The following is a 23,830-nucleotide window of genomic DNA, read 5'->3' as shown; positions in this document are numbered from 1 at the left end:
CTTTTTACATAATCCCATACTTCTTGCAGGCTTTGTTCATTTCTTTTTCTTCTTTTTTCTTTTGGTTTCTCTTCTCGCTTCATTTCATTCATTTGATCCTCAATCGCTGATACTCTTTCTTCCAGTTGATCGAGTCGGTTACTGAAGCTTGTGCATTTGTCACGTATTTCTCGTGTCATGGTTTTCATCTCTGTCATTTAGTTTATGATCTTCTCTGCATTAATTAGTCTAGCTGTCAATTCTTCCACTCTTTTTTCAAGATTTTTAGTTTCTTTGCGCTGGGTACGTAATTCCTCCTTTAGCTCTGAGAAGTTTGATGGACTGAAGCCTTCTTCTCTCATCTCGTCAAAGTCATTCTCTGACCAGCTTTGATCCGTTGCTGGCGATGGGCTGCACTCCTTTGCAGGGGGAGATGCGCTCTTAGTTTTTGAATTTCCAGCTTTTCTGCCCTGCTTCTTCCCCATCTTTGTGGTTTTATCTGTCTCTGGTCTTTGATGGTGGTGACGTACTGATGGGGTTTTGGTATAGGTGTCCTTCCTGTTTGATAGTTTTCCTTCTGACAGTCAGAAGGACTGTCTGTTGGTCTGTTGGAGATTGCTTGAGGTCCACTCCAGACCCTGTTTGCCTGGGTATCAGCAGCAGAGGTTGCCGAAGATAGAATATTGCTGAACAGCGAGTGTACCTGTCTGATTCTTCCTTTGGAAGTTTCCTCTCAGGGGTGTCCTCCACCCTGTGAGGTGTGGGGTGTCAGACTGCCCCTAGTGGGGGATGTCTCCCAGCTAGGCTACTCAGGGGTCAGGGACCCACCTGAGCAGGCAGTCTGTCCGTTCTCAGATCTCAACCTCTGCGTTGGGAGATCCACGGCTCTCCCCAAAGCTGTCAGACAGAGTCGTTTGCGTCTGCACCGGCCCCCGCTGCTTCCCCTGTTGGTCTTCAGCTGTGCGCTGTCCCCAGAGGTGGAGACTACAGAGACAGGCAGGCTTCCTTGAGCTGCTGTGAGCTCCACCCAGTTCGAGCTTCCCAGCGGCTTTGTTTACCTACTTAAGCCTCAGCAATGGCAGGCGCCCCTCCCCCAGCCTCGCTGCTGCCTTGCGGATAGATCGCCGCATACTGCTGTGTTAGCAGTGAGGGAGGCTCCGTGGGCGTGGGACCCTCCCGGCCAGGTGTGGGATATATACTCCTGGTGTGCCTGTCTGCTTAAAGCGCAGTATTGGGGTGGGAGTTACCCGATTTTCCAGGTGTTGTGTGTCTCAGTTCCCCTGGCTAGGAAAACGGATTCCCTTCCCCCTTGGCTTCCAGGTGAGGCGATGCCTCGCCCTGCTTCAGCTCTCGCTGGTCAGGCTGCAGCAGCTGACCAGCACCGATTGTCCGGCACTCCCTAGTGAGATGACCCCAGTACCTCAGTTGAAAATGCAGAAATCACCGGTCTTCTGTGTTGCTCACGCTGGAAGTTGGAGACTGGAGCTGTTCCTATTCAGCCATCTTGCTCCGCGCCCTATACATTTCAGAAGACTCCAAGAAGCAGAAAAATTGGAAACTCGATTTTGGCCACCGTTGTCTTCTGCGAAGAGAATCCTTGCAGGTAGTTTTCATCATTTTTCTGTTAAATTGGTGTTTATCTCTTGCTTAATACTTTCCTCATTTTGTTTTCCTTTGATAATCCCTCTTCATGGTGACTAGGCAAATGGAGTCCTCAAATTCTTTAAATGCAGCTTCCCTTTTAATGTGATGTTACATACGTATTACAATACTACTTTCTAACTTTTGGTAAATCATTTTGAATCAAAGTCTATTTTATAGTCTTCTTTTGATATTTTACATTGTCTGAAATGGCTACATATATTTTACCTCATGATATTGAAATATCTGTGCTAAGGAAGAGATTTTAATTAAGCCAGTTGAACTAAAAAATAAAATTAAATTGATTCCATTATTTGAATAATAAAATTAAATAGAGAACTAAAGTATTTGGTTTCCCTAGTGCATCACATAAAAAAAAAAGACAATTTGTTTCATTTCATTTTTTTTCTTTTTGAAGGCAGAGTTAATACATTTGCAAAACTATGATAAATTTTAAAAAGGCATACAGAAAAGATGTAATGGCAAGAAAACAATGCCTAAGGTAATTCAAAAATAATTAGAAATATCTCTCCTAATAAAGAGAGGCTCAGGTGAAAACACTGGTCTTTATAGGAGCTATATTGCCCTGAAGAAAAGAAGCCACTATGTTCCCTCACTGCTGAAGACAGAATGAGATTTGGCTTCAAGAAATATTTAGATATGAGGAAGAGCCTTTCTAATTGGTAAAGTCCTTAAATGCTTCTATCGGTTTCTTAAAATGGTTATGATTTTTTTTTTTCTAAAAATCTTTTAAAAATCGATTTAAATGCTGTGGTCTAGTGGTAATAGTGTGTGAATACAGAGAAATAGCTAATGACCTCAAGATTTTTCTGAATCTAAATAGAGAACACTATATTTGGTTGATGAGAGTATGAAACCAAAGAAGTAATTTACTGGTCATTTATGAACCACACGACAGCCTCACTTCAGTAAGAACTTTAAGAAAGTAATTCTGTATACTACTTTTAGTGTTCATATTAAAGCAATTTTATCACAGTTTCAAAATGATATAAAAAATAAATCTATTGCCAGAGTAGCACAATTTTAAATATTGATTTGTTTGTAAAAAGATAGCTTTAATCATTATTCATGGTCCAAAAATTTCTCTTGACATATATACAGCTATACATAGAGAGATACAGTATAATATGCATGCTATATTATCAAGAATGAAGTAGAAGTTAATATTTAAAAATTTTCATCTTGATTTTAAATGTTTTCTATACTTTAAAAATTAAATATGATTATTTGAAGTATTTCATTGGAAGAAATATTAAACTTATTGGGAATATATAAAGGAGAGATCTGTCTGTTCCTAATACAATTTAAAATATAAGCAAATATTTGGTAGTTTAATGTTTATCTAGACCAGGTTAAGTGATTTACACCTGTAATCCTAATACTTTGGGAGGGCAAATTGAATGGAACACTTGAGGCCAGGAGTTCTAGACCAACCTGGGCAACATAAAGAAACCCCCATCTTTACAAATAATTTAAAATAATTCGTTCAGCATGATGACATGCACCTGTAGTTCCAGCTATTTATTAATCTGCTCTCACATGGCTATAAAGAACTGTCCAAGACTGGGTAGTTTATAAAGGAAAGAAGTTTAATTGACTCACAGTTCCAGAGGGCTGGGGAGGCCTCAGGAAACTTACAATCATGGTGGAAGTGGAAGCATACACATCCTTCTTCACATGGCAGCAGCAAGGAGAAGTACCAAGCAAAAGGGGGAAAAGCCCTTTATAGAAATATCAGATTTTGTGAGAACTCACTCATTGTCACAAGAACACCATGAGGGTACCCTCATGTTCAAGTTACCTACCACCAGGTCCCTCCAACAACACATGTGGATTATGAGAACTACAATTCAAGATGAAATCTGGATGGGGACAAAGCCAAACCATATCAAGCCTCTTGGGAGGCTGAGGCAGAAAGATTGCATGAGCCCAGGAGTTCAAGGCTGCAGTGAGCTATAATGGTGCCACTGCACATCAACCTGGGTGACAGCACGAGATCCTGTCTTTAAAATATATATATACATAAACATATGAATAACTTAAATATTTGTGTCACATATATCATAATTATTAAGATATATAATTCATAAACTCATTTATTATGTTATTTTAGTTTTTAAAACATATCTAATAAGAGTGAGTTTTATACATTAGAATACATTGATCATATCTGTTATATTTTAGTGGAATCAAGTGTTAAAGGATATTTAACAAATACTAATTATTAGTAATTTTAAGTGATCAACTTTATAACATTTTTTTAGAGTACTTAAAATTCTGGGTTTCAAAATGAGAGGTTTTTCCAAGATTAAAGCCACAGCTATTTTTATGATTTATTAAAACAATGAATTTGACTTGATTCATGTGGTAAATTTCCCAGAAATAATGTTAGGACTAGAGCTGTTTCATCTATTATACAGTTTAATTATACAACTATTTTAAAAAGACTTTGGAAAGAAGTAAAGAAAGAAAAGGAGGGAGGAAGGGAAAGCAAAAAGAAGCAAAGAAGGGAAGGAAGATAGTAGGAAAGGACAGAGAGGGAAAAAAACTTTAAAATATTTTCAAGGGAAATTCTACATCATTTTAGTTATTTAGTTATCATAATATGCGATATCAAATAAAATGTGGTACTTTGATAACACGGGTGATAAAAGAATCAAAATGTTTCTTGCAGGCTCACTGAATCCTATCAGGGCCACACTTTCGTGATAGTGTGGTAATCTATAGAATAATAGCAATCTTAGAATAAAAAGTTTATTGATATAGTCACTATGTAACATGTATGTTCATATTTATATACATAAGTTGTATCTGTAGAAATCATTTAGGAAGTTCTAAGATTTTCTGGATAGCAAACTATTTTAGTCATATGTTCATATTTATATACATACAATCTTATCTGTAAAAATCATCCAGGAAGTTCTAAGATGTTCTGGATAGGAAACGATTTTAGGCATCTGAGAGATAATATTCCATAATACCAGCATGTTTTCTTTTTCATTTTATCAATTACAGACATAATTCCATATGCATCACAAATATGTTGGCTTTATTAAAAAGAAGATTCTAAGTATAATCATTTTATGTTTTCGAGAGCCAATCTGTGATTGTCATAAGTAATTTTAGTCGCTGTACTACAGACTGAATGGGTCTTCATGCTAGCAAAAACTCTAAAAATTTGTTCTTGAAACAGTGGGTGCTATAATTATGCTTTTTCATCATTGACCTCCTGTTCTGGAGGTGACTTGGATTATGTGCTGCATAACCTCTTAGAAAGTGTTCTAAGGCAAGATTTACTAGGGCATCAAATTCTATAGTATCTTTGCCAAGTAATTTTGCTCAATTGTGTTGCCACCTTATTTTCCTAGTAAAGGACTATTGCCTTTAAGATAGTACTGAAAAACGTTAAGTTGATTTGATGTTAAAAGACCTCTGTTTTAGTGTGAGCCAAGTTTCTTCAAGTAAGAACTTTGCCATTTTCCAGCTAAGGAAATTTCAGAAAATAATTCTTAAAGCCTAGATTTTATTATTTTAAAAGTATAGGTAGTAGCGCCGGGCGTGGTGCCTCACGCCTGTAATCCTAGCCCTTCGGGAGGCCAAGGTGGGCGGATCACGAGGTCAGGAGTTCAAGACCAGGCTGGCCAACATAGTGAAACCCGTCTCTACTAAAAATAGAAAAAATTATCAGGGCATGGTGGCGGGCTCCAGTAGTCCCAGCTACCTGGGAGTCTGAGGCAGGAGAATCACTTGAACCCAGGAGGTGGAGGTTGCAGTAAGCAGATATCGCACAACTGCACTTCCAGGCTGGGCGAGAGTATGAGACTCTGTCTCAAAAAGAAAAAATGTAGGTACTATTGATACCAACTTCTGAACTTATCGTAAGTATGAAAATGTATGTAATACATACAGTCTGATACATAGTAAAACACTCAAACTGATAGCTAACAACTCTTGTTATTATCATTATTATTAAAATGCAAGCAAAGTTGCTGACATTGCATGACACTGTGCCCCAAGTCCTACGATGTGTTCTGCTAAACCCCCACTCTTTCTCAGGCAAGTCATATACAAGGTTAGCCATTGTATATGATTATAATAAGTCTGATTATGTCCAAATAGGCAAAAAGTTTTTCTTAAAAAAATGCCCTTGTTTCTATACATCTTCAGTGGGTGAACTGACCATCCACCACTAGGTGAAACCAGTTGTTTATATAAAAATATTATCCCAGAACTGACAGTTCCCTAACATGCTTTCCAGGTGTATTCAATGTTTTCTATTTCCCAAACCTTGAAATATATGAATACTTTAGATATCAGTTGAAGTGTCTGGGCACCCTTGATATGTGGTTATCCATTCACCTATTTATGCATTCAGTCAAATACTCCTTGAATACATATATGGGTCAGGTAATATTCAAGGTACTCAGCTAGAGTCCCTACCCTAATGAAGCTTGTATTCTTATGTGAGAGACAAACAGTAAACAAGTAAATACATAAAATATATGCTATAATTTCAGACAGTGTTGCTGAAGAAAGGTAATTTAGTGGGAGTATTAGAGAACGCCTGGAGAAGAGGAGGGTAAATGTATTAGTCAACAATGTGTGAGATGAGTGTATTGTATTGCTACCTTATTTTCCTGGTAAGGGACTATTACCTTGGCAAAGCCAAGGAGGCAGGAACAAGGAAGATGTATGAAAAAGAAATAAGCAAGGTGAAATCAGATGAGCAGGCAAAAATTAAATGTTTTTAGGATCAGATTGCCCATACTAACAACTCTGTGTTTATTTTTTGTGTGTGTGTGATGCAAAATCATTGGAGGGGTTTAAGCAGGAGTCATGAGATAATTGTAATAGAATTGAAGCAGAAAGTCAATTAAGAGTCTACTACAGAAAATACAGAGGATATGAGTAGACATTAGGGCATATATTCATTGAGGTACTGGCAGGATGTGATGATTATTTGGCTATGGGGCTTAAGAGAAAGGATCAATGATTACCCCTAGGCTTTCAGATAGAACACCTTAGTAAAAAGTAGAGCCATTATCTATAGTAGAAGCGTTATACATTTGGGAGATGAAATCATTCTGGTTTTGAATATGTTTACTTGAAAATAGCATATCTGCAGACAATTGTATGTCCAAGTTTGGACTTAAAAGATTCAGAGTGTAGCCAGATATTAAAATTTGGTAGTCATGAACAAATAGAGGATATTTGAAGCTATTGGACTGGGAGAGGTTCCAGGGGCCAAGAGTAGAAGTAGAAAACAGAAGTTCTCGTAACAGAGCCTTGGAAAACTCCAGCATTTAGTAGCCAGAAAGAGTGAGAACAAGCAAAGAGTCCGAGACAGAGCACCAGATGGGAAGGAGAAAAGGCAGAAGAGTGGAAAAAAGTTAAACAAAGAATGTATTCAAGGAGACAGTGATCAGTGGTGATGTGTAGTATATGAAAGGACTGAACTTACAGAAAATAAGGAATTATATAAATACTGAAGATTCACATATTTATCTCATAGCCCAACTGTAATTCATGAACCAACATGAGCAACAGATTATTTTCAAGGACAGTCATGAAGAAAATGGCAATATAAAAAACAACGTTCTCCAAACTGTTTTTGCACCAAAGTGTCAAGTCCAGGCAAATCAACACCCTGTGGGGAAAATGTTCTTGCTTTTTCTGCATCAGAATAATGCCAAATAGAAGTGTTTCTTTCTCTGAAGAAGTTAATGTTGTAATTTAGTGTTTAGGTTTGAAGTCAAACTTTACCACATACTAGTTCTCTACTCAAGATATTTATTTGACTTCTAGGTCTTAAGACATTCACAAGGCCTAAGCACTGTAAATGTTATAGTGCTCACCTCAGTGTCACCCTATGTAGTTCCAAATGAAACCAATCTAAAACCTAATATAAGTGAGGACAGCCAGCAAAGTTTTGACCTATCCTTTATCATCACTTTGATTCTTTTAATCTTACCAAATTTTAATTCAAATTTTAATTGTTTTTTTAAAAGTGAAATACTTTGTTTGGTGTTCCAACTTATCTTGCCTATCCCTGGAATATTTCAGCATTCTTTAACTTATTGTAAGCCACAAGTTCATTAGCTCTAAAATGGGTAACAGAGTACACATACATCATCTTTAATATGGTTGCAGTACATGGTAAGCATCTAGCAATTGTTAGCGATTGTTAACTTACCCGTTATTACTATCATCTTCGTTATTAATGTAATTTAAAGGATTGAGCTTTAATTTAATGATGTATAGAAATACCTAGCATTGTAATCAACAAAGTGTAGATGACAAATAATTTTTGTGTTTTTAGCTTTCATGCCCATTCCTGCACTTTACCACAGTCCTCTCAAATTAGCCAAGCATGGTAGCACACACCTGTATTCCCAGCCACTTGGGAGGCTAGAGTGGGATAGGAACACTTGAAACCGGAAGTTTTGAGGTTACAGGAAACTATGGTGATGCCACTGCAGTTCAGCCTGGGCAACAAAGAACGACCCTGTCTCTGAATTTAAAAAAGGAGATATTGGTTGTCTTGAGAGGCAGATGTAATTCACATAATTAAAGGAAAGTGGTAGAGAAGATGCCCAAAGCAACCATTAATTTTTCCCTCATATAAATCATTTAAAAATAACCTGTAGTAGAGATACTTCATTGATTCAGATTGAGTTATCATGAAGAAATAATTATCGGGCTACATTTCAACCCTGAAAGAATGAAATTATGGAAATGCGATTTTCACTTCTGAAAGACCATGAATTTTAAAGATCCATTTAATGTTATGATTACACTTTGTTTTAACTTGGTGACAGCAAATTAATAATTAATAATTTTATTTTAGGGATTACCTGCAAGTCGTGTGAGGTATAGAGTAGATGATGTCCAGTTTCCTTACCCTGCCAGTATTTTTGATGTGGAAGAAGATTCTGGAAGAGTAATAACACGAGTCAATCTTAATGAAGAACCTACAACAATTTTTAAGGTCAGTGTCTCTTTTCATTATGTAGTCTATTTGATGTTTAATTTTTGATAGAGAATTTGGCTTAACAGATGAGAGCACCTTTTTTATTTCAATTTTTCTCCTTTTTAATTTTTTAAAATTACAATTTTTTTTCTTAGAAACTTCCAAAATAGTAAAAAGAAAACCACTCGGTATCTCACATCTTGGAGACAGCCAGAATTTGCAATTTGGATCTCTATCCTCAGGATGACATTTCATACAAATACAAATATATAAATATATGTTTTCAAATCACATAGTCTTATACATACTGCTTTTTAAATTCAATATTATATTGTCTATGCCAATAAGTGACATTAATACTGTTATTTTAGTGGTTTCATAGAATTTTACTATATGAGTATAACATTATATTTTTCTTTTTAATATAATATTGAGTTGCTTTACAATTAGACTGTTTCCATTTTTTGTTACAATAAATGCTATCCTGCAACTATGTGTATGAATATCATTTTTCCCATACTCATTTTTTTCTTGAGATAAGTACTCTTGATATATTATAATTCTAGAAAACTTGAAAAAAATACCCCTTTCTATGCATTCTTTATCTTTCCTGAGAGTATCCATTTTCCTAATACCACTCAACAGTTGGATATTGTTATGTTAATCTTTGCATATATCTAGGAAAATATCTATCTCTATTTGATTTTTGTAAAATTTTACTTTTCTTCAAAAACTAATGAAACAGAACATATTCACACTTTTGTTTTCTACATATTTAAAAATATATTTGACAAAATAATGCCTGTCTCTACCTGTCAAGGTATTAAAAACATATTTTGCATTACCATAAGTAGACAATTTTATTACGTGTTTGAACATTTCCATTTTTAATAGTTACTTAGAATAATTTTTGTTACTGTGAATAAAGCATTTGACTCTACAGTAGGGAAATAGCTTTATCAGTTAACCACGTAAGTATCAGTGAGCACTATGTCTCTCATGATTTTACCGCTGTTTGGAACAGCTGATCAGTTTGTAAATTAGCATTAACCCAAAGGTCAGTTGTGGCTCTCAGGATGAGATCCTGAGATCCAGGATGGTTCTGTGATCTAGGTTGAATTAGTTTACATTATTAACCTACAGATTCCAAAAGAATTTATATTTCAGAGAACCACATAGTTTTGAAAGTATTTAACATATCTTAAAGTAAACATAGAATTGCTTTGATGTAATATAGGTTATTAAAGAAAATCAATTATAAATCCTATCACAGTGATAAATAATATCAGACATCACACCTCAATGCTGAAGCTTTTTCTTAGTTTTCATCATTTGAACAATTTCTGCTATACCAAATGAACTTGGCCTAATAATTTGTTTTTAAGAGATAGTATACCAAAGAAAGTTAAACTACAAAGATTTCCAATTTTATCCTCTAAAGTATTTCTGCCCTATAATCTCAAAAACAACTAATTCACTAGGAAAATTAATTTCTTTTTTGAGCAAGCTAATTCGCTTTTTATGTGACAGAATTTAACACTTTTTAAATAAGTGTATTGGTGCTATAGAATTATGTGTATTTACTGTGGGCCCCAGTGGAATTATGGAAATGAGTTTTTAATTGGAGAGATATCATATAATATACTTGTTTTATTGGTAGTTGTTTTTTAATCACAGAGTTAGTTACTTCCTTGAGGATTCTCATCTGGCAAGTGAAAATAAGAACATTTATCTGGCTGGATTATTGTAAAGATTAAGTGAGAACGTAGTATATTCTAGCATAGTGTCTGCCACCTGGTAGGCAGTGAGGAAATTGCTCCCCCTTCTGAAACCAGAGAATCCAATACTTAAAGACCTACATATAAAAATTATGCTGTTATGTTGTTCTTATTTATAATCTTTAACATGAATTTTTATTGCTTTTTAAGTTGGTAGTGGTTGCTTTTGATGATGGTGAGCCTGTGATGTCCAGCAGTGCCACAGTGAAGATTCTTGTCTTACATCCTGGTGAGATCCCACGCTTCACACAGGAGGAATATAGGTATTGATTTCTGTCTGATTTTGAAATACATAAAATGTTTAGGACATTTTTGAAAGGAGTCTCTCAAAATTGATGTAATATGAATTTATGAGTAGACTTCCAATTTTGGTTTTGGTATTTCTAAATTAACATAATATATACGTTAAATTTTTAAATAGTTAATATGACAATTTAGTATAAAATATGTTTTAGTAATGGTTTAATGAATAACAGACACTTTAAAAAATTGATACGAACTTATTAAAATACAACATTATATTTTGGGGATTCAATTCTGATTAATGATCTGAATGGTTAGAAATAGACCTTTAGTTTCTCATTATTGCCATTGGCATGTAATCTGCATGTAATCTCATTACATTGGCATGTAACCTGCAATGATATTTTCCATCTAATCAGTGTGTATGTGTGCATGTGTGTGTGTTTGTGTGTGTACATAGTGTGTGTATATATATAGTGTGTACATATATATATGTAGTGTGTGTATTTATATATATACTGTGATGCTATGTGTATACATAAATTTATATATAAATATACTGTATATATACACACATATAATACATATACATTTATATATAAAATATGCACATACACCAATATTATATATTATAGTTTATGGTTTGTATATATACTGTATTAGTCACCTGACGCAGCCATAACAAAATACCATAAACTGGGTGGCTTAAACAACAGAAAATTATTTTCTTTTCTTTTTTTTTTTCTTTTTGAGATGGGGTCTGGCTCTGTTGCCCCAGGGTGGAGTTCAGTAACATAATCTCAGCTCACTGCAAGCTCCACCTCCCGGGTTCACGCCATTCTCCTCCCTCAGCTTCCCCGAGTAGCTGGGACTACAGGCGCCCACTGCCCTGCCTGACTAATTTTTTGTATTTTTAGTAGAGGTGGGGTTTCACTGCGTTAGCCAGGATGATCTTGATCTCCTGACCTCCTGATCTGCCCGCCTCGGCCTGCCGAAGTGCTGGGATTACAGGCATGAGCCACCGCGCCCGTCCACAACAGAAAGTTAATTTCTTATTGTTCTGGTAGCTGACAATCCAAGTTTAAGACCAGGGTGTCCACACGGTCAGGTTCAGGGTCTCTTCTGGTCTTACAGGCAGCTGCCTTTTTGCCATATCCTTACCTGGAGAGAGAGAGAGAAAGCAAGCTCTCTGGTATCTCTGGAAACAAATAACTATATGAAAAATATAATACGCTGTGAGAACACAGTGGTGGAAATAAGATCACAGTATTGAGGAAGCAGGCTAAGGGACACTTAACTATGTTTGAACATGATTAACATAGTTTTAAGTTGCATCTTGAAGGAAATGTAGAGTTTAATCAATCAAAAAAGATATAGACAGAAGTTCCACACTGAATAATCAGCATATGCAGAAATATAAATAAGGGGTGTGGGAGTCTACATTTAATTCCAGAATATTTTAGTATCCAAAGAAAAATTGAAAGTGGGATGATGATAATAATTGAGAATAATTAAAAATGAATATCTCAGGCCGGGCGCGGTGGCTCAAGCCTGTAATCCCAGCACTTTGGGAGGCCGAGACGGGCGGATCACGAGGTCAGGAGATCGAGACCATCCTGGCTAACACGGTGAAACCCCGTCTCTACTAAAAAAATACAAAAAACTAGCCGGGCGAGGTGGCGGGCGCCTGTAGTCCCAGCTACTCGGGAGGCTGAGGCAGGAGAATGGCGTAAATCCGGGAGGCGGAGCTTGCAGTGAGCTGAGATCTGGCCACTGCACTCCAGCCTGGGCGACAGAGCGAAACTCCGTCTAAAAAAAAAAAAAAAAAAAAAAAAAAAAAAAAAAAAAAAAAAAAAAAAAAAGAATATCTCAGATAATGGAGAACTTGATCATGTTCTAGGATGATTTTAGTGTTTTAGAATTTCTTATATTGAACTAATAATTTTACGCTACAGCAGGAGCTAAGGTACTGAGGATTAAGGTAGGTGAGGGACACATCTGCAAACACTTAACACACTGAACCAAGCAGTTTTATCCTTTCATACGAATCTGCCTTTAGAAGAATCTACACAAAAGTAAATTGTGTAATATAATTACCAGAAAATCCTCCGTAGCATGTATGTAAATCATTGAGATGTAAATCATATGTAAAACAAATAAGAATTCTTGTTTAATCTGTTTTAAAAGATTATTCTCACCCACATACATGTACATTATTATCTATTAGTTTCCTTTTTTCTGAAACAGTAACCTGTGCTTCCAATCCTTTGGATTGGATTCCAATTCCTTGCTATGGGATACAGTAGTCCCCTCCTTATCCACAGTATTGTTTTTCACAGTTTGTTGCCCAAAGTCAACCGTGTTCAGAAAATATTAAGTGGAAAATTCCAGAAATAAACAATTCATAAATTTTAAATTGCATGCCATTCTGAGTAGCATGATGAAATCTTATGCTGTCCTGTGCCACCCTGCCCTGGAGCGAAATCATTCTTTTGTCCATTGTATCCAAGCTGCCCATCAGTCACTTAGTAGGTCTGAGTTATCAGATTGAAAACAAAACAAAACAAAAAACACATAGTAAATATAGGCTTTGTTGTCATCTGAAGTTCCAGGCCTCTAGTGGGGGTCTTGGAGTATATCCCCCATAAATAAAGGGGAACTCCTGTGCACAGTTTTCTGTTTTTGAAGAACTTCTCTGAATGTGTTAATTTTGAAGTTCTCAAGAACAGGACGGATATAAACTCACTATGTTTCTCACTAAATTATCTAGATCAGGTATTCTCAAAAAATATACTTACTCTTCTAAGTGAATCCAAAAACACACTCACAGTTTTAACTTAAAATTCCCATCTGTGTTCTTCAAAGCCCCTTGCGGCAAGTCTAATTATCTTTGGAAACTCCAAGAGAAGAAGAAAGTGATAAAATGCTTAAACTTCCTCTTTAAATAAACTTAAGTGGTGTACTGTTTCTCTAAGTTTTCATTTAGAACTCATTTCCTTGTTAATAGAAATAAACAAATAGAAATAAACAAATAAACACTTAAATAAACTTAAGTGGTGTACTGTTTCTCTAAGTTTTCATTTAGAACTCATTTCCTTGTTAATAGAAATATGCATCTAGACTTCTCTTTTAGCTAAAATATCCAGGCCAAGGTCATAAATTGAAGCAGGGCATTGCTCATTTAGCTCTCTTTATTAAGTATCTTTGCTTAATGCTGTGTTTTAAAAATGTAAATATGTTGTTCAACGTGTAATTTACCATTTTGCACCATCTCTGCATAAAACTATTAACTTCAAATAGATTCTCTTAATAAAATTGTTGTTAACTTAAGAGAACAAAAATTAGCCAATTGTGTGGTACTAAAATTAACAATAGTCACATAGATACATGTGGGAGAATTTTGATCTTTCAGAACTTTTCTAACAATTACAAAATTGGCCTTGATTATCCCAGTTCATTTGGTGTTCTGAATTATAAAGATAATTTGGTAATCTTGTTGCATCCTACTGTGTATTAATAATATGCACAATTGTACACACATAACTCCCAGAGATTCTAAGAATCAGTATCTTGGTCATAATGCGTTTAGTAGTACTTGAATACTTAAAAGGATTAATTTTTTTATCAAATAACCAGAAAATTTGAAAAATAAATGTTATAACAAATGTGAACAAGGACACTACTTTTTGGATAAATGCAAGTAATTGAATATAATTATGTTTATATAGGTCTAAATTTGAACCAAAATTCTAACTGAACTGTAAAGAAACTTAAGTCTAATGATTATCATCTTCAATTATCTCTTCATTCTTTTTGAAGATCATTGAGGAAATACATAGATAGCAGTATCTGGATGCCTCTTAAATCCTGTTTCTCATGGACATATAGCTGGATTACATTTCCTCTCCTTATTAACTAGGGGTGAATTCTGAATTCTGCCATTTGACTGTTTTATGGCCAAAAAAATATGGAACTAATTGGTCTGCATCATCTCCTTAGAAGGCTTAGTCCCATTAACTACTGTTGTTTCAACTAATATAAGTTGTTCAACATTTTATTAGTTTCCAACAACTAATCACATAATTAATTAATCATATTTAAAAGTCATTCTCATTCATATTGCAGTATTTCCCAGCTTGACATTTTAAAAACAATATTCATGGTAGAATATTTTTATTTCTGTATGATATTTTCTTTTAATATATTCAATTGCTAGCTTTGGCAATATGCCTGTGCCATTTCAGGTTGGCCAACACACTTTCCTTTCTTAATGAAAAAATAGTGAAGCACATAATGGTTTCTGCCAACTTCATATACCTCATTCCCTCTCTAATGTTTTCAAATTCATTTTACTGCCTCAACTGGATGCACATAATTCCCAGAGATGCTAAATGACATGATTAATTTTTGATCATTAGGATGGTCCTTTGTGTTGGGATTACTCCTAGTGAAAAACCTTCTACTTCTTGTGATCAAATTTGGGGGCAATATAAAAATGATAGCTCAGGATTTATGTTCTTTGTAGGGTGTAAGAGAAGGTAATGTGTTACAGATGGAAAGCAGTAATCTGGCACTGTAAGCTGAGGTACACACATGGTTATTACATCTCAGGAATGTCTTCATTCCAATACTTGTGTTTGAATTCCATAGAAAAAAATAGCATTTAACAAATAATTAGGTATAAAAGAGAGATTTTAAAGATAAAATATTTATTTATTTATCATAGAATATTTAACTGAATCATTGACCCATACCTCCCCCTCCTGTCACTGACTCCATTGACTTATTTCTATTAGATACTCATTAAATCATTAAATTTCAGGGTAATCAGATTGAGTTAGGGCTAGTTTAGGCCACTGTAATAGGAAACCACCAAATTTCAATGGTTTAGAGTTCAGGGACCTGGGACAACTCAGGGGTGACCATCTTCAACATTCTGTTTCAAAATAACTCGTTATTACCATTTTAGTCAGGGGAAAGGGGAAAGCAGATAGAAGTCCACATCTAGAGATTTCCTTAATCAAGTGAGGTTAGAATTGATTTCACCCCATTTCAGTTCAGTTCATATTTCGTTGTGAGAATCCAGGTACAGGTCTACATTTAGCTCTAACAAGGGGAGAGGAATGCTGTTCCTTGCTCGACAACTGTGTCCTAGTTCTACCTCAATTGTTGAGGAAAAAAGGGAAATGGTAGAGGTGAAGACCTTGCACATTAAACATGTGATTGTAAACAATTCATAGATTTATAGATTTTAATTGCCACAGTGAGTTTAAAATGACTTAGTTAGAATGCACAATGGGGTACATGAGCTGATGATATAATAGAATAGAAGCATTTTTACATTTAAATATGTATTAATGAAGTAAATTGTTCTTAAAATAACAAGAAAATGAATTTTTTTTTTTTTGAATTCAAAGCAAATCTCAGATTAACATTTGTGGTTGGTTTTAAAAATCTGTATTTTTGGTAATTTCAGTTTAATGAGTATTAACATTACATATTCCGAGCCAAACCTTTCTGAATTTCAAGCTAAAGATTGGATATTTGATACAACGAATTACCTTCTCCAGTTTTCTGAGAAGTTTCAGTGTCTTGGTCACAAAAGTAAAATAAAAAGAAAATAAAAATGAAAGCATAATGGCAAAGTGTAAATTTGAGTTATGAGCTGAAAACTAGCATGGTGAAGACCATCAAAAATGTTTGAGAGGTTGCATTTACTATTTGGCATAACATTTTTCAATATACCAGTTCTAGCTAGACAGAGAAACAAAATCCATTGTTCTTTTTTTAGAATTGAAAGCACTTTTTTTTTTAATTAATAGAACATTTTATTATTGTTGTTGCTATTACTTTTTTTTTCATTTTTTTATTATACTTTAAGTTCTAGGGTACATGTGCATAACGTGCAGGTTTGTTACATATGTATATTTGTGCCATGTTGGTGTGCTGCACCCATCAACTCGTCAGCACCCATCAATTCATCATTTATATCATGTATAACTCCCCAATGCAATCCCTCCCTCCTCCCCCCTCCCCGTGATAGGCCCCAGTGTGTGATGTTCCCGTTCCCGAGTCCAAGTGATCTCATTGTTCAGTTCCCACCTATGAGTGAGAACATGCGGTGTTTGGTTTTCTGTTCTTGTGATAGTTTGCTAAGAATGATGGTTTCCAGCTGCATCCATGTCCCTACAAAGGACGCAAACTCATCCTTTTTTATGGCTGCATAGTATTCCATGGTGTATATATGCCACATTTTCTTAATCCAGTCTGTCACAGATGGACATTTGGGTTGATTCCAAGTCTTTGCTATTGTGAATAGTGCCGCAATAAACATACGTGTGCATGTGTCTTTGTAGTAGACTAATTTATAATCCTTTGGGTATATACCCAGTAGTGGGATGGCTGGGTCATATGGTACATCTAGTTCTAGATCCTTGAGGAATTGCCATACTGTTTTCCATAATGGTTGAACTAGTTTACAATCCCACCAACAGTGTAAAAGTGTTCCTATTTCTCCACATCCTCTCCAACACCTGTTGTTTCCTGATTTTTTAATGATTGCCATTCTAACTGGTGTGAGATGGTATCTCATTGTGGTTTTGATTTGCATTTCTCTGATGGCTAGTGATGATGAGCATTTTTTCATGTGTCTGTTGGCTGTATGAATGTCTTCTTTTGAGAAATGTCTGTTCATATGCTTTGCCCACTTTTTGATGGGGTTGTTTGTTTTTTTCTTGTATATTTGTTTGAGTTCTTTGTAGATTCTGGATATTAGCCCTTTGTCAGATGAGTAGATTGCAAAAATTTTCTCCCATTCTGTAGGTTGCCTGTTCACTCTGATGGTAGTTTCTTTTGAAAGCACTTTTATGTTTTTCTATTGGTAATTGCTTAGTTGCTGGAATATAACAATAGATCTATCATTATCTTCTTCTAAAATTGCAAAAGAATAAAATAATAGGCAAAAGTAATAAACACCATAGTAAGTACTTTAATATTTGCTAAAGAAAAATCCTTCTGGTTTGCCTGCAAAGTTTTGATGACAGATAATTAATAGGTTTTCTGACTTATGTAAAAGTAACAACATAATAAAAAGTCAACCCCTCCTTCCACATAGTTAATCATGGTATGCCTCTGTTTCATTTCCATATTTAAAAACTTCTTTACGGCTGGGCATGGTGGTGCTCACGCCTGTAATCCCAGCACTTTGGGAGGCCAAGATGAATGGATGACAAGGTCAGGAGATCGAGACGATCCTGGCTAACATGGTGAAACTCTGTCTCTACTAAAAATACAAAAAAAATTAGCCGGGCTGGTGGCAGGTGCCTGTAGTCCCAGCTACTCATGAGACTGAGGCAGAAGAATGGTGTGAACCCAGGAGGCAGAGTTTGCAGTGAGCCAAGATTGTGCCACTGCACTCCAGGCTGGATGACAGAGCTTTATTGAGACTCTGTCTCAAAAAAAATAAAAAATAAAAAATAAAAAATCTTTACTTTCTGCTAGCTCCTTTGAAAAAGAAATAATGAAGTTTGAAAATCATTCAAAAATTTTACAAAGACAACCCTATACTCAATAAAGTAGGTTGTCGTTATGTAAAAACACATTTCTTAAGAAAAATGATGTTTGTCTGGTTTATAATTTATAATATTAAGATATTTTATATGTATTGGAAAAAGATTTGAGGTTTTTTTTTTTTTTTTTTTTTTTTTTCAAATCCTGTGAACTGTATGTTATTTCCTGAGGGCTGACTTCAAATAATCAAGGGTAGGAGTAATCACACAATGGGAAGAAAATTGCCCCATAGAGATATATGTTTACTTTTATAATGGTCAGAGTTATAGTAGATAAGAATTACTATACACTTGATTCTCTTTGCTTTGTAGGGTTGTTATAGTAATTGAAACAGACTCATTTTGTTAATTTCTTGACCTTTTCACATCAATCTTTTATGGAGTCACTTAGGTGAAATGGAGGATCAAGACATTGTGTGCTTCATTTGTCATTAATGAACATCTGTTCTATCCAGAGAACAATGAGTTCTTCTTAAAACTTTTGAAATATATAACTCTTCATACTGTGTACTATTCCTTTTGATGACAGCAGCGACCTACCTGGAGCATTTGCTGCAAAGACACTGGCTGCAACCAGGGAAGCGCAGCTGGGGCTGTGCACTCTGCAGGGTCAGTGAGAGCTGGGAATAGGCAGGGGCCCCACACATTTCTGAGTTGGTGGGGCCAGAGCCCAGAACTCACATCCGAGACTATGGACCTGGGTCCCCCTCCCGCTACAGGCTCAAAGTGTGTTCTCCCAATGCCTGGCCTCTCCCTGCTTCCGAGGCCTGCTCCAATTTCAGAGCAAAGCTGTGATCAAGCCCTGAGCATTGTCACCACCTGGCTGGGTGTGCACGCACTCGTGGTAGTGTTGACACACAAGCCCCTTGCCACCTCAGCCCCCTCTGCACTTTGGGCACCAGTGAGCATGGGAGAGAAACCAAGGTGGGACTGAGGGTGTCCTGGAGCAGGCCTGTAGTCACCTCTTGGGCACAAATGGCCTGGGTGCCATGAATGGCAGCAGAAGGCAGACAGGCTCCTGGGTGGAAAGGGATGGGTCTGGTGAAACCTCACCTTCTAGCCAAGGATTGCCTGAAGTCTGGCACCCATCCTGCCAGTTCCCTGGACTGGAGTGAGAACTTATGGTGCTTTTTCCAGGCTGCCTATGGCTGCCCATGGACCAATCTGCAATCACTTTCTCCCTTCTGAAGTACATAAAAACCTCAGACTCAGGCAGACATCAGGACAACCTGCTTGAGGATAGGAGCTACCCACTCTGGGTCTCCTCTCCACTGAGGGCTGCAGACATCAGGACAGGCTGCCTGCATCTAGGAGCTACCCATTTCAGGTCTCCTGAGAGAAATACTGTTGCTCAATGAAGCACCTCTTTGCATTGCTCACCCTTCAGATGGCCACATACCTAATTCTTCCTGAATGTGGGACAAGAACTTGGGACATGCTGAATGGCAGGACTGAAAGAGCAGTAACACCAGTAGGGCTGACACATGTTTCCCTGCTTGCCACATTGTAGACGATGAGAAGGACAGAAGAGAAGCAAAGTGGCCTTTTAGTGATCCCAGACTTAGGGGCTCCCTGAGCCAGGCCTATGATACCCTCTTTGGGACTCTGGTTTCTGTTGTCTCCAAGCTACCAGGTGCCACCACCTTCCCCTCATTCAGACATGCGTGCCCTCAGTGGAAGCTGCTTGTGGTGCACCAGATCCAGCCGCAGGCTTGCATGGAGCTGGCATCTGTGCTGGCTCCTGGAGCTGCCCTTCCCACCACAGTAGCCAGCGTGCATGGCTGTGCACAGTGGTGGACCCCACACTCACTCACTCATCCCCACCTCACTGCTCTGTGCCTGGCTCGCCCTTGGCAGGCATGGGATCTAGGCTGGTAGAAGAATCCAAGTGAAGCCTGCCAGGCTGAGTGGGTGAAACAAGCCCAGTGGGCTTGAGCAGAATTCATGCAAAGGTGCTACCAGCCACAGAGGCTTCCTACTGGAAAAGCTACACCCCAAGGATTCTGTGACATTTTCTACAACTGTAGACAAACATTTGTATATTTTAGAAGCATACACACAACCAAAAATCTCAAATTGTAACAAATCTTCCACATTGTTCCTCTTTTATTTCATTCCTTCAGTTTCTATTTTTGACAAAGTTACAACAATGATATTAGTGTTTGCATGCCCCATGTGATCATTCTTCCTTCTTGCTCTACTACCTTTCCCTGAAACAAAGAGCTAAACAAAGAGTTCTTAACAAGCTAATGGCATTTCTTCATTCTTTATTGTTGAAACATCCTCCATCTATCTTTCTCAAAATTATCTCCAACTAGTTTCATTTTTTTTTGGTGGCGGGGGCAATGAATTAAGTCCAAGTAATATCCCCTATTACACATAAACATTCCAAATTTAAACTTTGATTTTTTAACCATTCAAGTGATTGGGTAGTTTCTTCATATCTATTTACAATTACATATCTTTGTTTAAATAATTTTTTTATAATTTGTTTTTCATTAGAAATTGAGAAAAATGTTAATCGTATCTATAAAAATTATATTCTCAAATTCACATTATACAATGAATGAAATAGACTATAGAGATCATTTAGTTGGCCTAATAAGTCAACCATTCAATACTTGACTCCTTAGGCAGCCCTTAGGAAATATGTCCTTCATACAAACATAAACAGATTTCAGAACACAGAAACTGTGACTTTGACCAATTGTGCTTCCTGTAGTTGCAGATCTGAGAGGCATACTCTTATTGTCACTGCATGTTTATATTTGCTAAGGGGTTTTTAGTCAATTATCTATTTAGAGATTTTGGAAATTAGTTACACTGTCAGAGTCAGTAAATTCCTTTTATGTATCTTTCATTTAAACCCTACAGAAATAGCAAAATCCTAATAGTAGTTCAAACACATATTACTTGAGATTACATTGACTCCTGTAGGTGAAGTAAGTTAGCCTTCTGAAGAATGAGAATGACATTTGACCTTCATCTCAGGATGATGGACTAAGACTTACACACACTGAAATTCACTTGTCATCAGTTTTAAAAGCAAATATTGTGAAAAGGTCAACACGTCTGGAATAGATCATAGAATCTAAATGTGAATATTGATTTTGAGTGGGAAAAGCAGTATGTTACACAATTTATCAAAAAAATTGCCAAATACAATTAATTGCAAAATTTTCAAAGATATATGTCACCTATATAGATAGGCCTTTGTTATTTATTTAAAAATGGAAATGTATCAAATTTAATGTTAACCATTGCATGATTTAATGTCACATTCATGTTAATTTTTAAGATTTGAATATTTTCAAGTGTAATTTCCATAACAACCTAAATTCAAAATTTATACTGGTATATATATTATAAAAATAAGGGCAAATATTCCTAAGTTATATTTGTTAACCTCTTAAGTTGTTATATTGCTAAACTCAGAAAAAATATTGTAAGAAAAAAATATTTCAATTTATATTATTAAAATATTTCAATTTATATTATTAAAATTTAATATATCGAATTCAAAATCAGGATGTTATACATGTGAACATTCTGAAATTTTGCAAAATTTAACTCCTTCAAAAGATAATCTTATCACTTTCTCTGTTAAAATAAAAAATTGGTAGTTGGTTGATTCACATGAATTAATTTTGTAATAAATGACAGGTTGAAAGTTGTATACAATTTATATTTAAAATAAATTTCTCAAGAAACTTTATATTAAAGAATAAAATTAGAGTATATTTAACAAAGGATTAACATTTTACTTCTTGATACACAAAGCAGAAAAAGTATAATTTATAATCAAGACATTCATCTTTGTAAACTATGAAAATGCAAATAGGCTGGGCGCGGTGGCTCAAGCCTGTAATCCCAGCACTTTGGGAGGCCGAGGCGGGCGGATCACGAGGTCAGGAGATGGAGACCATCCTGGCTAACACGGTGAAACCCCGTCTCTACTAAAAAAATACAAAAAACTAGCCGGGCGAGGTGGCGGGCGCCTGTAGTCCCAGCTACTCGGGAGGCTGAGGCAGGAGAATGGCGTAAACCCGGGAGGCGGAGTTTGCAGTGAGCTGAGATCTGGCCACTGCACTCCAGCCTGGGTGACAGAGCGAGACTCCTTCTCAAAAAAAAAAAAAAAAAAAAAAAAAAAAAAAGAAAATGCAAATAATATTATCACAGTGGCCAAAGAAATAGCAAGTGAGCAGTTCTTGTTAACATTTCATCATAAAGAGAATTAAAATTACCTTATGTTGAGGAACATAGCCATCATTTTTTTTTTTCTTTTTAGAGGCAGGATCTCATTCTGTCTTCCAGGCTGAAGCGCCATGGCTCGGTCATAGCTCACTGCAAGCAGTGTTCCATCTTAACCCTCACCCTTCTAAGTAGCTATGACTTTAGGTGCATGCCACCATGCCTAGCTAATTTTTTTAAAAATTATTTTGTAGTGACAGAGTCTTGCTATATTGCCCAGGCTATCATTTTTATAAAACCTTCCAAGTTTGGACTTAGAGATTTTGAGAGAAGATTTTAATAAGATGAACTATAGTTTGGAAAGAATGATTTGTCTTGAGTGCAAATAAGTTAATGAAAGCTATCTGAAGACTATAAAATAATATAAAACAAATGCACATGCAGAGAGCATAACTTGATTGCTAAAATTGTTTTCTATTTTAATTTAGATTTGTTGTCCAATATAGGAGCTGACTTTACCTGAAGATAGCCTTTCCTGTCTTTTTATGGCACTATTAAAACCTTGCCTCAAACATAATAGGTTTTTCCCATTTAGCTATTGATGGAATGATTCTGACAATCTTTCATTACAGTTTTCATAGGCTCTCTGTGTACCCATATGGAATTTAATTTCTCTTTCACATTTCCAAGGTTGTACACATTTTGCCATTTGTTCATGTAGCAGAGTGAAGCCAAGTCTTCCATCAACAAAGTACTCAGGTCCAAACAGTTCACTTTACATCCACTGTTTAGAATTTACCACAAACTTTTCAATACAAAAAGTGATTTTATAGGTCCCATTATTTCACTGTATTGTATCTATGGGAAATTTCAATCCAAGTGAAACATATAGTAGGATACATTTATTTTATTTTATTAGTGATCAATGCAAACATATTTGAGACAAAAATAACATACTAAATGGAATCCTACGGTGATGAGTCTGGAGAAATAGGGAGAGTTGGATTGTGAAGGGACTCACTGAGCCATATTAAAAACTTTGTTAATTATCACAGAGAAAATTGAAGACATTGAATTGTGTTAAACAGGCAAATGACATATGCATAGCCTCTTTATGGAAATCACTTTGTGCTTCCACAATCTCCATGGAAAGTAGAATTTTACACTATTTAAATCTTGATTCAAAATCATGAAATTTTTATAACCAATTTATAATGGGTAAGTCGTTCGTCTCCCAACTCCTCGGTGCTTAATTGCTGTGCTATTTACTTAATCTTCTGAGAATGCTTTTTACTTCTGGTAAACTTTTCACACATGGTTTCATGCCATTAGGTAATGTACTTAAACCAAAATCACATGCACAAAAATAGAGTGAACAGAAAATATATATCAGGCAATTGCAAACAAGGGAAAGCAGAAATCACTATGTTAATGTCAAA

General features: G+C 36.0%; 1 protein-coding gene across 12 annotated transcripts in view; it reads left to right on the top strand.

Annotated features, from left to right (window-relative positions):
• The window catches only part of PCDH15 (protocadherin related 15), a 1,888,416-nt gene that overhangs the window by 1,729,199 nt on the left and 135,387 nt on the right, over window positions 1–23,830 (top strand). For all 12 annotated transcript variants that reach the window (XM_030941315.1, XM_030941316.1, XM_030941314.1 and 9 more), the window contains 2 exons: window positions 8,489–8,629; window positions 10,540–10,652. In XM_030941315.1, coding sequence (XP_030797175.1) covers window positions 8,489–8,629; window positions 10,540–10,652 — 254 coding nt within the window. The remainder of the gene's footprint in view (window positions 1–8,488; window positions 8,630–10,539; window positions 10,653–23,830) is intronic.

This window comes from Rhinopithecus roxellana, chromosome 11 (assembly GCF_007565055.1).
Source record: "Rhinopithecus roxellana isolate Shanxi Qingling chromosome 11, ASM756505v1, whole genome shotgun sequence".
NCBI lineage: Eukaryota > Metazoa > Chordata > Mammalia > Primates > Cercopithecidae > Rhinopithecus > Rhinopithecus roxellana.
Note: the sequence above shows the minus strand (reverse complement) of the source record. Positions and strands in the feature narration are given on the sequence as shown.